Raw genomic sequence first — 22,044 nt, 5'->3', positions numbered from 1 at the left:
ATCAGCGGCTCGGGGATCGGCTTCGCTGCCTTAGCGGGATCGGAAGGAAGCGTCCAAGGCCAAACTCAGCGCTTGCCGAATCATCCTTTTCTCGTTCTCTGGTCAGACGCTCGCGCCGGTTTGGGGAGAGCAGCCGATATGGTGAGGGGTGAGGGGAATCGGAGGGAGAACTAGAATGAACCCGGGGGGTTGGGGTTGGGGGGGAAGGAGTCCGGTGCGGTTCTGGCCCGTCCGAGGTGGTGCGCGTGACTCAGCACATCCCGGCGGCGCATTTGCGGCCCAAGCGGCGCTTCTTCTCCCGCCACCTGGAGACTTACAGCTTTCATGCACGGGAGGTTTTTGCCGTGGATTTTCTGCTCTCTAGATGCATGTTTTTCCCCGTCCAGATTCTCAAGACTCAAAAATAAGCCCCCATGCAGAGTTCTGAGAATTTGGATGGGGGAAATGTGCAAAAATAAGCTCCCATGCAGAGTTCTGAGAGTTTGGATGGGGGAAGTGTGCATCCAGAGAGTGGCAAACCCAAGGCAAAACCTCCCATGCGTATGCATTGAATGGCTTAGCTGCTCCCGACTTTCCCAAGGCACTCTTTGTAAAGCCTTTTCAGACCGACTGCCTCTTTTTTTTTTTTTTTTTGCTTTCGAAAAGCTGGCCTGCCTTACTGAGGCAGGGGATTTTTGGGGCTGCTGTTTTGCCAAGTAGCAGTTAAGCGCTGTACCCTGAATTAATGTATTTATTTTGCCGTTCTCCAGCTTGGTCGTTCTTCTATTTTCTCCTGATCAGTCAAGAAATGTAGACTAAGGAAGCAATCCTGCTCTTGTTGAAACTGAAATCAAAACTCCTCTTGGTTTCAGTGAAGGAGGCTTGCCAGATTTAAATCTTCAATATTCGGATTAGGAAGTAAATCCCAGGGACTTCATTCAGTGGGACTTGTTACTGGGTCAGCATGTTCAGGATATGGAGGTCAAAGGACTTATTGAAGCTCTTTTTTTCAAAACATGTATTGATCTTGATACATAATAATGTGACTCAGCAAGTTTTCACATTAATGCATTTATGGTTCTCGTAGGTTATCCGGGCTGTGTAACCGTGGTCTTGGTATTTTCTTTCCTGACGTTTCGCCAGCAGCTCCTCTGAAGATGCTGGCCACAGCTGCTGGCGAAACGTCAGGAAAGAAAATACCAAGACCACGGTTACACAGCCCGGATAACCTACGAGAACCAATGAACTCTGATCGTGAAAGCCTTCGACAATGCATTTATGGTTTGGTAGTTCTGGCTTCTTTCTTTTCTGTCCCTCACATTGCATTTTAGCACAGGAGTCTTGTTTTAATCTTAAAACTTTCTGAACTGGCTTAATCTCTGACATTAAAAAAACCTACCTTATTCGTAAAATAAAGTTATCACTACACCTGTGTTTTTATATAAATACTCTTAAAGCCTCAAATGTTCAGCAGTAGATTTATTTGGGTTATAGTAATACAAATATCCTTTGTAAAGACAAGTACTTTAGCTTTTCCTGTTGAATGTGCTATTCATGTTAATTGTTTTGTTTTTTTTCATTTTAGTTTCGCAACCAGTATGATAATGATGTAACCGTTTGGAGCCCACAGGTATTTCTGGATTTTGTCAGTTTATATATTTCAGTTTTGATTTTCTCACTGCTGTAATAACAAGGATTTGTACATAGTTTTTTGGTAAGAGAAATGGGACAAGTAAATGTTACAGTCAGGGGAGTGAGAGGAGATGAAAGAGGATGGGAACAATCAGAATGGCTTGATGAGAACTGGGGGTTGGCTTGCCTCTCCAGAGCCTTGCTATGTCAGAGGAGATAGAAACATCCCAAAATTAATTGCGTATTATCATTCTGTGGAAGCCAGCTTTGGGATCCTTTTGGATAGTGGCGAAGAAGAAGAGTTGGTTTTGATATGCCGACTTTCTCTACCACTTAAGGAAGACTCAAACTGGCTTACCTTCCCTTCCCCACAACAGACACCCTGTGAGGTAGGTGGGTCTGAGAGAGCTGTGACTAGCCCAAGGTCACCCAGCAGGCTTTATGTGTAGGAGTGGGGAAACAAATCCAGTTCACCAGATTAGCCTCCGCCGCTCATGTGGAGGGGTGGGGAATCAAACCTTGTTCTCCAGATCAGACTCCACTGCTCCAAACCACCGCTCTTAACCAGTACACTACGCTGGCTCCCCAGGTACGTTTGGCCAGAGATCCCTGAGAAGAAGAAGAGTTGTTTTTTATATGCTGACTTTCTCTACCACTTAAGGGAGACTCAAAACGGCTTACAATCACCTTCCCTTCCCTTCCCCACAACAGACACCCTGTGAGGTAGGTGGGGCTGAGAGACTGACTCACCCAAGGTCACCCAGCTGGGTGTAGGAGTGGGGAAACCAACCCGGTTCACTAGATTAGAGTCAGCCACTCATGTGGAGGAGTAGGGAATCAAACCCGGTTCTCCAGATTAGAGTCTACCGCTCTTAACCACTACACCATGCTGGCAGCAAGAAACATTAGTTACTACTGTTGGTAGCTACAGCAAATAAAATGGTAGCATCAGATGGAGGAGTTTTGTTTCTTTTAAAAAAGATCCTTGATTTTATTTGAAAAATTGTATTCTTCAACATTCTGTCAGCGTTGTCACAAGATGCTCAGGTTTCTTAGAGAAAGGTGGAGTGCACGTTCATAAGGAGAGATGTTTTAAGCTATATTTCTGTTCTTTAGGGCCGAATTCACCAAATAGAATATGCAATGGAAGCTGTCAAGCAAGGCTCAGCAACCGTTGGGCTGAAATCAAAAGTCCACGCTGTTCTGGTTGCTTTGAAGGTAAACATTGGAGTAAAATTTGAAATGACTTAGCTCTCGCTCTGAATGTGTGTTAATGAAAACATGGGATATAGCGCACTTTATTATAATATGTCAGTTGGCAAAAGCAAGTGTGTGGTGTGATTAATTTTATATAGCATTTGCGAGCATGTTAGATTGCTGCATGTGATGACAACTGAGTATTTCTTATTAGGATATTAAGTTTTAATCATTCTAAAATGCTTAGAATGCATTATGTGCGCTAGAAATAGTAGATCATGTCATCTCTTGCGCCAACCAAGTTGCTGGCCATTATCTGTAACCTGAGCTTCATCTGTGGTATGAAAATTTAGAAAAATGGTATAGACGTTAAATTGTTCAACAGAATATGAACTTTAATAAAGCTACTACCTGAGTTGTCAGTGACTGAATCTTGGATTTGCTGGTATGTCACGCATATATTCTCAACTACTGGTCTTTTTCCCACATCAGTTTTCATCACTATAAACTTAGTTGATGACAAAAATGTTGTTTAGACTTTCTTTTTGCTTGCAGTACTTAAATGCACTCTATTTCCTCCCCCCTGCACTTATTATTTCCTTTGCATGTGCTTAGTCTTTACTGGAGATGTTTAAGATTTGTGAATTAACTGTATTTCTCATAAATCTCCTTTTTTGTATGTGTAGAGGGCACAGTCTGAGCTGGCTGCCCATCAGAAAAAAATCCTGTATGTTGACAACCATATTGGTATTTCTATTGCTGGACTTACTGCTGATGCAAGACTTCTATGGTAAATTTGCATGCTGATTTGTTGTATTATGTACGTGGCACTAGGATATGGATTTGCGTGCAATTTTACTTCATGCAACAGCTGAATGTGGAATTATAGCCAATTAGGAGAATGTCTGTGGACTTGTTCTAGTTCACCATCTTGGTTCCTTGCATTGATAAGTTCTATGAGGAATATGCATTACTGTTGCTAACATGAGTATATGTTGTCTCCTGCCAATTTTGCCAGGTGGTATATAGAATTGATATTGGTCTTCTATAAAACATAAAATTGTACTGGGCCAGTTATCTAAGGTTCACCTCAAACAGTGTTTGCTTGTTCACATTGTTTCTCAAAATGCATTTTCCAACACTTCAAATATTAATATTTGACATTTATAAAGCCAATTTTCATCTTCAAAGCACTTTGTACACCTTTTCTCAGTGGTCCTTGTGCCAACTTCATAACAAGGGTTAGCGTAGTTGTTCTGATATTACAGATTGGGTGTTTGAGTGTGCATGTGCTGTGAGCGAGAGACTAGTAATAGGGAAGGTCACCCAGAGCCTTGCAGTGCAATACAATGAAGAGTACGTCTATGTAAGTTTGCAGTGTTAGTAACTGAAGTCATTATTTGAACAAGGGGCTATTTGGCTCACAGCCCTAGCTATTATATTATACCAGGTCAATTAGGTATTTAAATTTTATGGTCCTAAAAATAGTTTTAGATAGTTCTGAAGCTATAAATGAAAGGAAACCCATGCATAACATGCTACCTTCTGCCTACTTGTGTTTTAATCTTACAGTAATTTCATGCGTCAGGAGTGTCTGGATTCAAGATTTGTATTTGATAGGCCTCTTCCAGTATCTCGATTAGTATCTCTGATTGGAAGCAGTATCCTTTTTCTCTTGTTATTCAAGGACATTAACATGATGCCGCATTGTCAGGTCTTACTGTTATTTCTTTTATTCATTCAATTATTAAGGATATTTCTATGCCATCTCTTCAGAGTCCTGCTTGAAGCGGCTTGCCATTTAAAAAAAACACAGCAGTATAAGAACTATCAATAAAACAGAAGCAGACCATGAAAAAGTTGCTATGATAAAACCCCTAATTAAAAACTCGGGTTAAAAGATATGCTTTGGTCTGACACCTACAAGAGTGTAAAGCAGGTGCCAGGCAAGCCTCAAGGGGGAGTGCATTCTTCAAAAGGTGACATGCCACCACAGAAAATGCCCTGTCTCCAGTTGCCACCCACTTCACATCTGAACGCCAGAGCACAGAAAACAGCTGGGCTTAAGAGGCAGATCTGAACAAGGTACTTTGATACCTTGCTCTTAGCAGAAGTAAGAAGAATGCAAAACTCACTAGTAGATTTGGGATGTAAACGTTGCTGGATTTCAAAAAAAGCAAACCCCATTTTCTCTTTGGATTCACACATGCATGTTTGTTACTCAGTCACTTAACATTGTCATGATTTGCGTGAAGAAACGAGCTATCGCTGATCAAATATGAGACACTTTGTATATTGCCTGACAGTCTGGATCAAATCACTGAATGAAGAAATGTTCCATATTTACATGTATGAACCAGTAATTTGAGATACATTCCTTAGCACATTCAAGAAACACAAATACCAACACAGCGTTATGGAAGAAGGCCATATGGTGTGGGACTTCTCATTGCAGGCTATGATGTAAGTACATTGGGTGTTTTTCCATAATTTGTAAGAAAATGTACTAATGTGTCATTTATCTCTAGAGGACGTAATATTTGTATTCTTTTGAGAAATTTCCTTCCCTGAAGTAAGCATGACAGTTCATATGACTCCAAAGCAAAATGTTCAGAATCCTTGTCCAGGTCAGGAAACAGCATATGGTATATATACAATTGTCGATTAACAGCGCAGTCTGTTTGTGTAATGTGTACATGCACATATGAAATAAAAATCACTGAAGATCCTTATTTGTTCTCTGATGATTTGCCTCTGTTGACAGTGAAAAAAATGATCCTTTGTTTTGTTAGGATATGGGTCCCCATATCTTCCAGACCTGTCCTTCTGCAAATTATTTTGATTGCAAAGCGATGTCTATTGGTGCAAGATCCCAGTCAGCTCGAACTTACTTGGAGCGACACATGACTGAATTTGCTGACTGTAAGTGTGGAGGTCTTATCTGATTTTATTTTGCTAATAAATGTGTATTGCTGTATCCCTTTCTCTTTTGCTTACGTGGTGACTTTCTTGGTGGATTACGAGTGATGTGGTTTCCTGTCAGTCACATGTTTGAAGAAAGCGATTCATTTGAGATCTCCTTTACTTCAAGAAACAGTTCTAGAAATACTGTGCTTCTAAATCAGTTAAAAGTGTATATGTTTTGCAGGTAATCTGAATGAACTGGTGAAACATGGGCTGCGTGCTTTAAGAGAGACACTTCCTGCAGAACAAGATCTCACCACTAAGGCAAGTGCAGTTTCTCATTTCAAGTCTGTCCCATGGTTGTGGTACAGTATGGTAGGATATCATCCAAGCCAAAGTTCACAGACAGTTAATCATTTTCGAGAAGAATTAAGATTAATAATGAAATGTGCGAACAAGGAAATGTCAAAGGCATGGCAACTTAGACAAGACAGGCACAAAGCCCTGGAAAAAGTAGGCTCCAACCCAGTTTACTGTCAAGCTGGATAAAATGCTAACCTAGGCTGTTCTCTTATGCACTGTTGCTTTGTAGTAATTCAGTGGCCTTGCTTCTCATTCCTAAACATGTTTACTCAGAAGTAAGTGGACTTGCACTGGCCTATTAGTGCAGCCAGAATTCCCACTTTCTGCAGTAATGCAATGAGCTTATGCAGATTGAGCACGTCCACAGAAAAGAATGTGAGAAGAGCCTGTTGGATCAGACTAGTGGTCCATCTGGTCCAGCACACTGCTCTATACAGCAGCCAAACAGGGCCAGAAAGCCCCAGAACATAGAGGCAAAATCCCTCCCCTGCTGCTGCTGACTAGCATTGGTATTCAGCAGCTTGCTGCCTCTGTAGATGAAGGCTCCCTTTAGTCACTATGGCTGGTAGTTATTAATGGACCTCTCTCTGTGCTTAACCCCCTTTTTAAAGCTTATCTGTGCTGGTGACTGTCACTACCTCCCCTGGCAGTGAGTTCCACAGTTGAGTTAGTTGTTGAATAAAGGAAACAGGGAAAGGGGGGAAATTGCTGGGGCTGTGAGGGACAGGAAAGCAGAGCTAGCTTGAAGACAACGGGAGTGTGAGCTCCAAGTCTGCACAGGTCCTTGCTTGTTCTTCCATAACTCTTACCAGGCTAGATGGGGGATAACTAATTAATTAAAACGTCGTCCAGAACGAACGGTGCTTATGGTGGGAGGCTAATCTGGGGTTGGAGAAATATTGACGTTACTTGTGTGTGTGTGTGTGTGTGTTTCCGACTCATGGCGACCCTATGAATCAATGTCCTCCAAAGTGTCCTATCCTTAACAGCCTTGCTCAGATCTTGCAAATCGAGGGCGGTTGCTTCCTTTATAGAATCAATCCATCTCTTGTTGGGTCTTCCTGCTGCCTTCAACTTTTCCTAGCATGATTGTCTTTTCCAGTGACTCTTGTCTTCTCATAATATGTCCAAAGTACAACAGCCTCAGTTTAGTCATGTTAGCTTCTAGGGTCAGTTCAGGCTTGATTTGATCTAAAACCCACTGATTTGTTTACTTGTCTTAGCTGAGGTTTTACTTCTAGAGGGGAGGATGTGCAGGTTTGGTGCGCTGCTGGCTTAGGTTGGTGAGCTGGCTGCAACCACATTTCCAATACAAGAATTTGGCCTGTTTTCTGTTTTTGTTAAACTTGTTGGGAGGCAAAATCATATTCAATCTTTGCTGGGACAGCTGTACTGATTACCAGTTTGTTTCTAGATACTATTAAAATGATAGTTTTAATAGAATCCAGAAGTCCTTCATAACCTGGGACCCACATACCGAAAGACTGCCTCTCTCTCTCTGATTCACCTAATGGATGAAGAGCCATTAGGATCAGGACTGCTGGCCCTTCTTTTTGTGTAGTCACGACATCAAGTGAGATCAGTGGCAGGAAGAAGCAGGTTGTGTGTTGCGCAGGCATCCCAATTGTGGAATCTGCCTCTGGAAACCATTCAGAATTTTTTTGTGTGTGGCCATAGTACTTTTTTAGAAAATATTGAAAATATTGCACCCTTTAGATCAATATAATCTCTTGGTTTCTGGAAATTTAGTAAAAACATTTATCTTCCATGGTTCAGTTAAATGCTCTTTTTTAAATAATTTTTATTTATTTTTTAATTCAAATATGAGACAAAAAATGAAAAAAGCGAGGGGATAAGAGAAATGCGTCTGATGTAAACAAGCACGGTTTTGGTCTCATAAATTCAAAAGCATTTTACATTTTCAAACTATTAATTATCAAGCATTTTCATTGATCTAGTACATTTATCTGATTGTATATTCTAGTTTGTTATAGTATATTTATCTATTAATCCGCTAACATATAAGTATAAAATGGTAGCCATTTCTCATTGACTCATTATAGGTAGGACTCATTATAGGACTGTTCTATAGACTCATTGTAGGTAGGATTCGTCATAAAAGTCATTCTGACCATGTTTGCATAGTCGAGCATTTTGTCTTTCCATTCTTCTATGTCAGGTATAGACATTTGCTTCCAGGTTCTTGCCAGTACTATTCTTGCAGCTGTTGTGGCATATTTAAACACATCTCTGAATCTCATGGGTAAATCAGGTGGTGTTATACTTAATAGAAAGTATTTGGGGTCCAGTCTTATTTTTATTTTAGTTATGTTCTGTAGTTCATGTTGAATCTTCTTCCAGTACATTTGTAGTCTCGGACAGGTCCACCAAACATGAAAGTAAGAACCATCTGTCTCTTGGCATTTCCAGCAAGCCCCGTTTTTTCCCTTCGAGGTGGCCATCTAAGAAATCATGTTGGGCATCATATACCACCTGTAGAACGTCTTGTACCAGTTTTCCTTCACTTCTTGACTTGCAGTGCATTTTAGTTCAAGAGTACAAAGTTTTTCCCATGTTTCCATTGTGACAATCTCACCAAAATTTTGCATCCATTTAATCATGTTTATCTTAACTTCTTCTTCTTCTGTGTCATACTTCAGGAGTAGTTTGTAGATTTTTCCTAACAAATGGTTGTCACTCTTGGTTACAATTGACTCAAATTCTGTTAATTCTTGGAACAACCCAGATTGTAGACAGTCTCTTTTTAGGTTGGATCTCAGTTGGAGATATGTCAGCCAGCTTATCTTTTCGAATTTGTCTTGGAGCATTAATAAACTTTTGATCTCTTCTGTAGAATCTACCGTGTCACGGTGATTCTCTTTTTATATCTTTTCCAGACTTAGGATCGCCGGCTTGATATCACAATCTTCGGAGATTCTACCCGAATGCTCTTGTCCAGTTTATTGTTTGGGACTCTTTGTATTTCTTTTTGTATTTGTAGCATATTTATTGTTAAACAACCTGAGGCACATAGAAACATGGTCTGCTTGCTTTTAAGAAGAGACCCTTCATAACAGTAACAGTATAAAGTGTTTTAAACAAATAAAATAAAAATAAATAGAAAGCATTATGGTATTTATGGCATGAATTCCTAATTCCTCCCTACTGATGTTTAAAAGGTGCACAGTGCTACATGTGATCTATACCATTTTCTTCGCAGTTACACTATTGAATACAACTAGAGATTGAGAATCTAATTTAAATTGTTTTTTAACAGAATGTTTCCATTGGGATTGTTGGTAAAGATATGGAATTCACTATTTATGATGATGATGATGTAGCATCGTTCCTGGAAGGTCTTGAAGAAAGACCACAAAGAAAGGTATGCTAGTGTAATAAGAGAGAGTTTTGTTTTGTGGAACGTCTGATTTGCTGTCACTATAGGCTGTTTCACATGCAAAATAAAACAAGTCCAGTGGCACCTCAAAGACTAGCAACATTTATTGGAATGTGAGCTTTTGTGAGTCACAGCTCACTTTTTCATGGGCAATAAACTTGAAGCTACAGGTTTGCACATGCATCCCTTCCTCTCTGCATGCACCACCAGCTAATTAGTCTCTTCCATAACAAGCCCATAGCTTGCTGTTGGATCCAGATTGACAAAGTGTGATTTGTACTTTTTTTCTATGAACCATGGTTGTAAATAATAAACTAAATCACAATTTGCAATCCTTGTTTTGCAGTAGAAGTGTCGGTTGCTCTGATCCCAGATAGAAAGGCAGTCCGGTTTGTCGTGAAAGCAGAAGTTGCTAATCAGCTTGCCATGCATAAGGGGAGGGAGGGCTGAGTGAGCCTTCTCATTTATGGCTTGTTCATAGTCCAAGTTGAGATCTGAATCAAGCCACAGTTTCTGTTTGATTGTTTTCCTTCACACCAAAAGTCTTTATCTGAATTATTTTGTTCTTTCGATTTATTGATTACGCATTTAGTAAACTCCAGTAAGAAATTCATCTAGGCTGCCTACAGTGGATTTTTTTACTCACTAAAACATACCTGTGTAAAGTGCTGTCAAGTTGCAGCCGACTTATGGCGACCCCTTTTGGGGTTTTCATGGCAAGAGACTAACAGAGGTGGTTTGCCAGTGCCTTCCTCTGCACAGCAACCCTGGCATTCCTTGGTGGTTTCCCATCCAAATACTAACCAGGGCTGACCCTGCTTAGCTTATGAGATCTGATGAAATCAGGCTAGCCTGGGCCATCCAGGTCAGGGCAGAGCCCCGTGGCGCAGATTGGTAAGCCGCAGTACTGCAGTCCAAGATCTGCTCACGACCTGAGTTCGATCCCAACGGTAGTTGGTTTCAGGTAGCCGGCTCAAGGTTGACTCAGCCTTCCATCCTTCCGAGGTCGGTAAAATGAGTACCCAGCTTGTTGGGGGTAAAGGGAAGATGACTGGGGAAGGCACTGGCAAACCACCCCATAAACAAAGTCTGCCTGGGAAACGTCGGGATGTGACGGCACCCCATGGGTCAGGAATGACCCGGTGCTTGCACAGGGGACCTTTACCTTTTTAAAACATATCTGCCTATTAAGTTTGCTGAAGACAAATAGCTATATGAACGTCTTGGCTCCAGTTGCTTTGTAAGATTAAACTTTCACGGTTGTAAGGGAAAGCGGGAAAAGACAATGGCTGGGATTCAGAGAGCTACTTTAGGTGTGCCCAAGGGCCTAGTGGGGTTTTTAAATTGAATTTCCATTAAACAACAGACTCCTTTCCAATATCACAAATTGACTTTGAAGGTCATCTCAGTTTCATCATCAGTTTGCAATGTGTCATGGGTTTGGCAAATTTTCTCCTTAGGTGTATAGAACTATTTTCATGGCTTTTGGGATTTGGGCCAGTACGACTGTGATCCTTGGGCTGGTTAACTAGATGGAAAAGTACATGAAAGTAACCAAATACTTCAAAGCATCCCTTAGCTTTATTGACATGATAATTAGCATGAAAGGTCAAAAATTGAATATCACATATTGTACTTCTGTATCCTCTAAATTAAATATTGGTGTGGTTGTATGTTTCTTTCTATAACTTTGCTTTGTAGTTTTTCTTCACTTGCCAGTATCTATTTAAGACTTTCTCTTTTCTTTTCAAGATTGCTCAACCAGCTGAAGATTCTGCAGAAAAAGCAGATGAACCAATGGAGCACTAATTACTGTACATGAACTACTGCATAAGTTACTTAATATGCAATAATGCTGGAGCATTCCTCTGTATTCTGGAAATTAAATTCTAAACTAAGTGCATATAGTAATGATACATCCTGGTGAGTCAGTCTTTAAAATATATGGCAAAAAAAAAAGTTACGCTGGCAGCAAAGAACTCATAACTGATCCCTTCTTTTGGAAATATGTTTTCTAAACGAGAAAAGCATGGAATACCATTTTATATGAGAAACGTGTTGCTTTTATCTAAAAAGCATCTGTGAAATAAACTCCTTTCTTGAAACCTCTTGCTCAGACTTATTTTTACCATGTCAAATAAAAATTAGGAAAAAGTATTCAATTCCGCTGTGCTTACTACAGTTTGTTTTGTACAGGAGAAACTTTGTTATTCAGCACTTGGATCCAGTACATTCAGTGATCTGGCACTATTTAGGGGACAAGCTCCTCCCCTCGGCTACCATATTCTTGTGTCTTCGGGCACGTTTGCCCCCCTCTCCAGTTGGCCAGCTCGATGCCTCTGACTGTTGTTGGGATTCTGACAGCTAGTGCAACCAGCTGATGTCATCCTTGGGTGCCTCGTTTCCCTTCAGCCTATCTCAACCTGTCAGGGCTCCAGGGCAGCTGGCCTGATTGTCTGCCTACTGCATAGGGTGGCTCAAGGGGAAGGGTACTGGCAGGCTTGGGGCCTGTTGGTATGGCAATCTCTATTCCCCGTGAGTGCCAAATAACAATTTTTTTTTTTACTGCTTGCTGAGTTTCTTCCAGGTTTTATCGAAGAAGAAGAAGAGTTGGTTTTTATATGCCGACTTTCTCTACCACTTAAGGGAGACTCAAACCGGCTTACAATCACCTTCCCTTCCCCTCCCCACAACAGACACCTTGTGAGGTACTGTAGGTGGGGCTGAGAGAGCTCTAACAGAGCTGTGACTTGCCCAAGGTCACCCAGATGGCTTCGTGTGTAGGAGTGGGGAATCAAACCCGGTTCTCCAGATCAGACTCCATCTCTCCAAACCACTGCTCTTAACCACTACACCCGCTTAGCCTTCCTATTGAATTGGCCATAAAATCAGTCAGTGGCTTGGGCAAAACTGTAGAGGCTCCATTGCCCATTTATCCCTAGGAGTAAACTGCTCTGGGACTGAACAGGGCTCACTTCTGAGTAAACCCAGAAAGGAAACACTGGTACATTTCTATCTCTTACCTTCTCCAAGGGACTTATCGTTCTCCGTTTTATCCTTGCAACAGCCCTGTGCAGTATGTTAGATTGAGAGGGGGTGACCCACTTGATGGCAGAGTGAGGATTTGATCCCAGGTCTTCCAGATACACTAGCTATAAGTTGTCTTGAGCGATGCCGCGTGGGGATATCAGCACCTCCTTTCAGCTTGTGGGATCCCTCTTTTAGATCTGAAGGGTAGAGGATACTAGACTGGCCTCTACTTTCCAGAAATGGCATGAGGGGGAAGAACTCCCACCACCAGATCGCTCATGAATTGGAGGGTAAAATGGCATGGCTGCCTCCCAAGCCTCTCTTCATTTTGCCTCATCTCAGCTGTGAATAAAGAGCATAGCTCAGGCCAGCTCAGATGCTCCTTTGTGCATGCAGCTTGGATAGTTCCTGCTGTGTGTGCAGAGGGCAAAAGGAATGCAGCTGCTTGTCAAAGGTACCTGTTGCAGCAGCTGGAACTGGGTTGCAAGGAAGGGAAATTTCATTTTTTCTCCCCTCTGGCTTGTCTGATAGGCTTCACCTCCTCCATTCCGGCTCCACCACTTTCTTGTCATCCACCTTTCTTGTCATCCATCATGAGAGGGAGGGCATCTTGGCCATCTTCTGGGCAAGGAGTAGGGGTCACGGTGTGTGTGTGTGGGGAGGTAGTTGTGAATTTCCTGCGTTGTGCAGGGGGTTGGACTAGATGACCCTGGTGGTCCCTTCCAACTCTATGGCCAGTTATGCCTTGGATTTGCCACTCTCTAGATGTACATTTTTCCTATCCAAACTTTCAACAATAACCCCCCATTCAGACTTTTGAGAATTTGGATGGGGGAAATGTGCATCCAGAGAGTGGCAAAACCTCCCGGGCATAAATGGCCAATGTTTGATTCCTATAAAATAAAGTGTCACCATCAAAGCAAATGAATAATATCTGGGATGCGAACCAAATGTCTGGTTTATAGATTTCATACTTAAGGGGCACGATAGCAAAAAATTCATAAGAACCTCGAAGGCATTGTAGGACAGAGCATAAAATATGATCCCAAACTCTTTCTTCTGAATAAATCACCAGATACCATGAATGAGGACCAACAGATCGTATTAAAATATTTTGTAACAGCGGCGAGAGTAGTCCTGGCATCACTTTGGAAACCAAATAAGATCCCAAAACTTCTAATATGGTTAGATAAGCCCCTGGAATATATTACTATGGCACAATTAACAGAATATATGAAAGATAATACACGGGAACAGCATCATGAGAGATGGAAATCCTTTTATGAATATATTAAAAGCGCCAGACAAACGATCTAGTCAAATCGAATTACTGTTATGTTAAGAAAATATGGAAGACGGTACTATAAAGAGGGATAGGGATTGTTAGATACCAACAAAATGATATGTAAATAATATTATCTTCCCTTTCCCTATTTTCCCCCCTCTGTATATCTACTTATTTATGAAAACATAAAAAAATATGCAAAAAAAGGGGGGGGACGATAGCATACGCGGCATTGGTTGCATTATATATACGTTGCAGGGAAGGGGAGAGGAGGGAGCGCCTGCACGCTCTATGGGGGGGGGGAAGAGCGGGGGGGGGGAAGAGCGGGGGGGAGGAAGAGCGGGCGGCGGAAGAGGCCGAACGTTCTCTCCTCCCGAGGACGCGTTCCGGCGCACGGCGGAAGCCTGTCCCGCTAGGGCCGCCGTACCATCGATGTGGCCTGTGCTCGGAGCGCTTCCACGTCAGCTGGAGTGAACGAGCAGGAGCAGGAAGAGGAGGGGGGGAGGGGCGACAGACCTGCTACGGCGGCCTGCGCGGACCCACCGACCGTTTCCCGGTTGAGGTAGGAGCGCTCGAAACCCCCTCGCGCGCCAGGCTGCCACGGGGGGGAGGGGCAGAGCGGGGCCCGGGAGACCCCTGGGGGTGGACGGCCGTGCTCGTCCTCGGGGTTTCGCTGGGGTGAGAGGCCCTGGATGACAAGTAAGGCACGGAGGGCCTCTAGCCGAGTCTTATCGCTAAACGGTGGGCGAAAACGCACCGGGGTGGGGTGGGATAAAATGGGGTGGGGGTTGCCTTGGGTTTGCCGCTCTCTAAACGCGCATTTCCCTCCCAGCCAAATTCTCCAAACTCCACAACAAGCCCCCCCCCCCCCCATGCAGAGTTTTGAGAATTTAGATGGGGGGAAATGGGCATCTAGAGAGCGGCAAATCCAAGGCAAAACCTCCCATGCATAAATGGCCAAATTCTCAAAACTAAGCCCCCATGCAGAGTTTTGAGAATTTAGATGGGGGGAAATGTGCATCTAGAGAGCGGCAAATCCAAGGCAAAACCTCCCATGTGTTGGTGTATCTTGACGAAACTCAGATTCAGGAGCTTGTAGCGGGAAACTGCCCCAAAAACCAATCAGTGGGTTATAGATCATATCAAGGCTGAACTGACCCTAGAAGCTAAAAGGACTAAACTGAGGCTGTCGTATTTTGGTCACGCCATGAGACGACAAGAGTCACTGGAAAAGACAGTCAGGCTAGGAAAAGTGGAGGGCAGCAGGAAAAGAGGAAGACCCAACAAGAGATGGATGGACTCAATAAAGGAAGCCACGGCCTTCAATTTGCAAGGCTGTCAAAGATAGGACATTTTGGAGGACTTTCATTCATAGGGTCACCATGAGTCGGAAGCTACTTGACGGCACTTAACACACACACAGCGGGAAATAAAAGAACGAAGAGGTTTTTTCCCGGTCACCTTAACAACGAGCACATTTTAAGCTTTCCTGGAGTGGAGCGCTCTTGAGATGCTGCACATGGATCCTCAGTGCACGTTTTTGTAGGAGACGGGTGGGGGGGATAGCTGAGTCAAGGAGCCACAATATGCAGGATGGGATGTAATCAAGAAAGCTACAGAGACCGTTCTCTAGGGCCATTTATGCATGGGAGGTTTTGCCTTGGATTTGCCACTCTCTTGATGCATGTTTTCCCCCATCGGAATTCTCAAAACTCCAAAATAAGCCCCCATGCAGAGTTTTGAGAATTCAGATGGGGAAAACGTGCATCTACAAAGCAGCAAATCCAAGGCAAAACCTCCCATGCATAAGTGGCCTAGTTTTGCTAAGTTAGCTAACAGCTGTAGTGGGTGGGGAGCCCCAGATGTTGCCGAAGTAGTTAATAGTTATAGTGAGTTAGAAATCTGAAATCCCCGATCATGTGGGGGTGGGGTAAAATAGCGTTAAACCTCCAGTTCCTCTCTTCCGTTGCAGTTGTGTTGCAGCAGAATTGTGACTTTTAGGTCACCAACAGAACTTGTTTCTTAAGGGCTGACTTGTCCTGTGTAGAGAGCCAGCAGGGTGTTGTTGACACATGGATGGCATATATCGCATTGGATGATGTGTAAGTGTATTGACTCAAGATGCAGGTGTTAGAAGAAAAAGAAGAAGAGTTGGTTTTTATATGCCAACTTTCTTTGCTACTTAAGGAAGAATCAAACCGGCTTACAATCACCTTCCCTTCCCCTCCCTACAACAGACACCCTGTGAGGTAGGTGAGGCTGAGAGAGCTGTGACTAGCCCAAGGTCACCCAGCTGGCTTCATGTGTAGGAGTGGGGAAACCAACCCAGTTCTCCAGATTAGCCGTCACCACACATGTGGAGGAGTGGGGAATCAAACCCGGTTCTCCAGATCAGACTCCACCGCTCTTATCCACTACACCATGCTGGCTCATGGGTCCTGTAATAGTATTGGTTAAACGTACGTAGGAAAACGTTTGGTTTGTTGCGGTGTCTCATATCAAAGTCTGTTAGATGGCCCAACAATTGGTGTTAAGGAGCTGTTTCAAATTAGGCGGCTGACTATAGGTAAGAAAAGTCTGCCATTTATGGTGTCTGTGAGAGAAATATAATGATCTAGGATGGGCATCAGTGGATCCAGGATCATTGATGATGTCTTGGACTGGTTTGAGCTGGGAGACGTAGGTGACAACTGGCGGTAATCTGTAGTTATTTTGGGGCCCATCTTGTAGTAGACTGTTTCTGGGTACCAATCAAGCTTCATCGATCTGTTTCTTTCCTTCATTTAGTGGGCATTGTATTCCCAGGAATTACAGTTGTGAGTCCCCGAACAAGGAGCTGTGCCAGATGCAATTGTAGCATGTACAGAAGATACACATTGCAGTCGGTGGGTTTTCAATATAAGGCTGTGCTTATGTGCCTGTTACACAGTGGGACAGTAGCATCCAGAAACCCAACTGGTTGCAAGAACTGACCAGACTCAGATTGAGCTTTGTTGAGCCATAGCCTTCTTCATGAGATGTGCAAAGTACCCTTTTCTGGGTACCTATACTGGGGAAGAGGTATAGGTTGGAAGTCTGAGTTAAAACTGGTCCAGTAAATTGTCACTTGTGCCCCATTTCCTGCTCTGATATATATTGGGTTCCATTAGTAACATGTGAAAATGGCTTTAATATTAGAGACTCCGTGTATTGTTTTACTGGTTCCAGTATCTGCTGTCTAAATGGACAGGAGCTGAAACTCACATTGATCTCCTGCCTCATGTAGTTGACAGGGACTAGTGCAAGCTGTGAAGTTTCCCCAGGTGTCTGCCAGTGGTGTATATAAGAAGGATATGCCTGCACATTTTCCGTGGGCTTTTGTGTTAACTAAGTACCCAGCTAAGAGTGTGGAAAAAATAACAGACTAGGTGTGCCTCAATATCACTTTTTCAGTAGGAGCCCTACAGTTAATGTATAAAAATTGGTGGAGAAAGCCCACAGTAAATTAGTATGGATTTACTGCATTTTGAGATCCTACTGGTCTATATGGGAAAGGGAAAGAAGAAAAAGGAAATTGACTTGAGTTCATGGGTGGAAACTGATGACTATTGTGTTGGATGCACTGGTGTATTGTTCATTTGGATGAACAAATGCGAATACTTCACCTGAAGCAGTGTCATTGGTGTTGTTTTTTTAAGGATATAGAAGGTATAAGCTCCCTTGACTGTTTTACTTTCTTTTTTAGCTCAACTTTCTGTGGATGTATTCTTCTACCACATCTTTTACCCACAGGCACCACATTGGGAACCCCTGTATTAGAGCATAGCTATAAGAAACACCTTCAGGATAAGGACAGGTTTTGAATTTTGACTCCATCCTTATCCTGAAGGCATTTACTTGGAGTTATGCTCTAATTCAGGGATCCCCAACGTGATGCCTGTGGACACCATGGTACCCGCTGAGACCTTACCTGGCGCCCACCGAGTGTTTTCAAGAAGTGGGTGGAGCCTGGTGGGCATATCTTCTGATCTGATTGCCTACACTGAATAAAGTAATGTTGCTTCGGTAGCAGCTGCCATCAGTGTGGGTTTTATCCTCTCCTCTTTCCTAGTGGTTTGCCAACACAGAATTCCTGTGTCAAAATTCCAAAGGTGCCCACAGGCTCAAAATGTGGGGGACCCCTGCTCTAATATACATGAAACTGTCAAGCACGTAAAGTTAAACATGTACACTCTCATTTGACTCTCCCATTGAGATGACTGGGACTTAAAGTGATTTAACGGTGGCTGGCCTTACTCATTTATTTCATAAAGGAATACAGCCAGTGTTCTTAATTCATACATTCTGTTGTTTAATAGTAGAAGTATATCTCTAGAACCAATAAATAACAATACTGTAAGGTAAAGGTAAAGGTCCCCTGTGCAAGCACCGGGTCATTCCTGACCCATGGGGTAACGTCACATCCTGACGTTTACTAGACAGACTATGTTTTATGGGGTGGTTTGCCAGTGCCTTCCCCAGTCATCTTCTCTTTACCCCCAGCAAGCTGGGTACTCATTTTACCGACCTCGGAAGGATGGAAGGCTGAGTCAACCTTGAGCCGGCTACCTGAAACCAACCTCCGTCGGGATCGAACTCAGGTCGTGAGCAGAGCTTGGACTGCTGTACTGCAGCTTACCACTCTGCGCCATGGGGCTCTTGCCAACAATACTGTACAACTGCATGTTTTGTATTTAAACATTAGTACTCGTAGATCATGGCTTCTGTCATTCCATTGTATTAACAACAGAACCTTCTGCCAGCACAAGAGGCTCTTCTGTCAGTTCTGCTGTTGGTGAAAGAGAGTTGTAGGATCCAACCCAATGTATTTATGACAATTAAGATTGCAATTTTTGTGCATATGAGCAATTTCTTTGAGTTTAGTAGCGCGCCACTGAAGTTTGGTTGTTGATGTTTGTATTCTTGTTAGCACCATTTCTATACAGTTTCCTATGTATTTGTAAGCCCTTCGGACAATCCTACAGAAAAATAGTTTACATTTTTGTTAATGGTTTTGGAAGTTACTCTTAGTTTTCGAGTAAAAATGTGGTTATGAATTGTCTCTGTTAACCAAATGTTTTTTAGAGTTCCTGTGGTGTTTTGGAGAAGTTCTTCCATTCGGGAGACTCTTGAGAGGAAACACAATGACAGCTGCAGAAAATGTATGCTACACATTAATTAATGTTCCAATGGACTCGGAGCCACCATCTGAAATTAGCTTAAAAAATGACTTGGGTAAGTAAAATTTTCAGACTCCCCCCCCCATTTATGTATTTATTTCTGTGTACTGTCAACATGGCAGTCAGAATGGTATGTGAGAAGATGGTAAAGCAACCTGAAATATAAATATTTAAAATGTAAAAATAATTCCACAATACTGAAGTGCAAAAAATATACAGGGGCAGCTAAAAACATTAAGTTCAGCATACAGTTAATCTAAGGAAGACCTCTTTCAAAACAGAAAAGTCAGCACTGTATGGAAGAATAACCAAGAGAGATCTAAGTAGATATCCAAAGGAAGTGAATTCCACAAAATGGGTTACCTAAAGCACAATCCTAAGAAGTGGGTACTTGTGGCGAGCCCAGGGATGGCGCAGTTGTGCCACCTCCTAAGCAGCTTGGTAGACGGCGCAGCAAACCAAAAATGAGAATTTTCCTAAAGCCCCGTTAAACTGCTCCATGCCGTTTCAATGGGGCTTTCCCACCACATTTGCACGTGAAGTTTGCGCTGGCAAAAGGGGGCGCTCCCAGGGCAAAAGGGCTCGGGGAGCTGACTAAAGTCATCCTCGTTCCTGAGAACGCCCCCTTTGGCACTGGCGCGAGCCCTTTCACCAGAGAAACGTAGCCGCGGTGGTGCCCATGCATGGTGCTGCCACATGGCTCCCTGGCACTGGCGTTAGTGCCTATTTAGCCTGTGCAAGGGGCACTAATGCCGGCTCAGGGTCACTCCAGCTCCTAAGGGCATTCTCCCCCTTCAGGATTGCTCTGTAAATCTACTTCCTTGTCAGCCTCTTCTGGACCGTCATGGAATAGGGTTTCTCCTGATATCGGAATGGAGAGGAGAATATTGGAGCAGAGTCTCCCTGAGGCTGGAAAGTCCTAAATCATTTTCTGCTTTTAAAGGTCAAAAACATTGTTTTAATTTTGCCTGGAAACAAATAGCAAGTATAAGCTGGTCCAAGATCAGTATTAAATTACCACTATGTCCTGCTCTCATTGAAAGCTAGACCACCAACATTTCCGTATCAGTGGTGCCATCTGAGCTGCCTCAGAGCACAATTCAGTAGACCAAGCATGGATGACTATGGGAAGTTTTGAAAATACAATGTCAAAAAAGCTGTGGGAGTGGAGCAAAATCAAAAGGGTCAAATTTGTTGTTGATATAAGCTTGATATCTATTGTATAGTATCCTGCACATGACATCCTGCTTTGTCAATGTCCTATTAAGATATTATTTCAAAATACGATAGATGAAGCACTCTTGTCTGGATATTTGGTGCTTAGTTTGCAAATCTCCCATCGGTGCCCAGAGATGTGTTTTATCGTATTTATATAGCGTACCCGTAGATAAGTTCAACAGCGAGAGCCACAATGACAGTGTTCTGTGAAGCAGAGGGCTCCTGCTAATTTCTACGCTTCACTTGCGTATAACTGACTAAGTCTGCGTATAGTTTTCACAAATGGTACAAGTATCGGATGTCAGCTCAGGAACCTGTTATGCTTACATTCCTATATTCTTAATCTGCAACTGTTATTCCTCAAAACACAATTTGAATTAGCTTGTGAAAAAATATCGGCTGTAGTTTTGACTGTACATAATCAAGGCATTTTTTGATCTTACTTCATTTTGATTCTGCTGCAGCTTTCTTGACATCCTTTTTGTAAAAACTTCCTGGGCAATCATGAGAGCTAGAACTTAAAAAAAAAAAATTGAACATGAGCTTCTCTTGATTTCAAAACTCTGCTGGTTGCACAGAAGCTTGTCAGAAGTTCAGGGCCCAAACTGTATGTTGTCTTTGCAATTCTTTTGTGTTCAAGTGCTTAATTGACAAATAAAGAACTGAAGGATTTGTGTTTGAAAGATGGCCTAATTTATTCTGGATGATAAAGAGTGACAGTGACAATTCAACATCATGCAGTGTCGTGATGTCCTTTTTTCCCCTTTGTACAAAACCTTGCAATTTATGTCAATACATAGATTAAAAATAATCAGCCTGTGGATTGCTGATAGTTTGAAATTTACTTTCAGGTGACAAAAATAAGGTAGAAAAATTAAAGTATTTTATTTACAGAGCAAACAGTGTCAGTGACAGATTAAAGCTCAGTTCCTATATTCTGGCATTGTAGTAGTGGGGTGAAGGGGAGTGCAAGCTTTGCTGAACAGCAGGAAAATGTTACCACTCTGTATATGGTCAGTGGCCTGCAGCTTTTACCCATTATGCAGCAACTGTAAAATGATAGTTTCCCCTGAATAGAATTGTCTTCACCGACAACCATCTCAGTGACATGAAAGGTGTGCAATTCACATAGTGCCTACTCACTATCCAGCAATTTTGGGTTGGCTCAGGGACACCCAAAATGATGCAAAACTTTCAAAATTCTGGGAGCGAGGAAAATTTATCTCCTGGAATTTTGGGAGTGATTCAGGGAGGCACAGGAGAGTGGGGAGGGAAAAAGGAGGAAGCCAGCCTGGGAAAGAGCTGTGAGTCAGGAAGAGAGACGCCAACTCACAGCTGATGGTCTGGCCTCCAGTCATGGCCCTTTCAATTTCAAAATGGATGGGAATGAACTGATCCCAGACGTATCGTGCCGGCATTCTCTGTTGAAGGCTTTTCGCCTCTGTTGTCACTGGAAGTGAGCCCTTTGAACTGGTCAAAGGAGTTAGACAAGGTTGCCTCCTTGCTCCTCTCTTGTTTAATCTATACCTGAATGATATGGCAACCAATTTCTCAGAGTTTTGCCACCCCCCAAAGCAAGTCATCCCACCCCAATTCTACTCTATGCTGACAATGCAGTTCTCCTGTCCCGCACAAGAATTGGTTGGAAAAGGTCTTTGCAAACTTTTTCTGAGTACTGCTCTAGGGAAGGTCTTAAAATAAACCACCATAAATCTAAGATTATGATCTTCACTAAGAGGAGAAAAATGCCTCTTTTTCGCTGGGTATTAGATGGCTTTGAGGTTGACCAAGTCAAGGAGTTTGTTTACCTTGGCATTCTGTTTTCCCATAACCTAAATTGG

The 22,044-nt window shown here is 42.7% G+C and overlaps 2 protein-coding genes across 2 annotated transcripts in view; both read left to right on the top strand.

Annotated features, from left to right (window-relative positions):
* The first annotated feature begins 45 nt into the window (after positions 1 to 45).
* PSMA1 (proteasome 20S subunit alpha 1) lies at positions 46 to 11,463 on the top strand. The gene is made up of 10 exons (XM_056851492.1): positions 46 to 141; positions 1,565 to 1,609; positions 2,728 to 2,829; positions 3,495 to 3,598; positions 4,381 to 4,469; positions 5,201 to 5,271; positions 5,601 to 5,730; positions 5,957 to 6,036; positions 9,353 to 9,457; positions 11,225 to 11,463. Exons 1-10 carry the CDS (start codon positions 139 to 141, stop codon positions 11,279 to 11,281), a joined length of 786 nt encoding a protein of 261 aa, XP_056707470.1. The 5' UTR covers positions 46 to 138; the 3' UTR covers positions 11,282 to 11,463.
* A 7,439-nt stretch (positions 11,464 to 18,902) lies between these two features.
* The window catches only part of COPB1 (COPI coat complex subunit beta 1), a 30,657-nt gene continuing 27,515 nt past the window's right edge, over positions 18,903 to 22,044 (top strand). Inside the window, exon 1 of the mRNA XM_056851491.1 lies at positions 18,903 to 19,040. Within this exon, the coding sequence (XP_056707469.1) occupies positions 18,950 to 19,040 (91 nt within the window). The 5' untranslated portion in view covers positions 18,903 to 18,949. The remainder of the gene's footprint in view (positions 19,041 to 22,044) is intronic.

Source organism: Euleptes europaea, chromosome 6 (genome assembly GCF_029931775.1).
Source record: "Euleptes europaea isolate rEulEur1 chromosome 6, rEulEur1.hap1, whole genome shotgun sequence".
NCBI lineage: Eukaryota > Metazoa > Chordata > Lepidosauria > Squamata > Sphaerodactylidae > Euleptes > Euleptes europaea.
This window is presented reverse-complemented; position numbering and strand designations above follow the sequence as displayed.

Bases quoted from the DNA above. Each gene is read 5' to 3' on its own strand.
- PSMA1 (XM_056851492.1), top strand. The intron at 1,610-2,727 runs GTATTTCTGGAT...TCTGTTCTTTAG, and splicing joins TAACCGTTTGGAGCCCACAG to GGCCGAATTCACCAAATAGA. The intron at 6,037-9,352 runs GCAAGTGCAGTT...GTTTTTTAACAG, and splicing joins AACAAGATCTCACCACTAAG to AATGTTTCCATTGGGATTGT.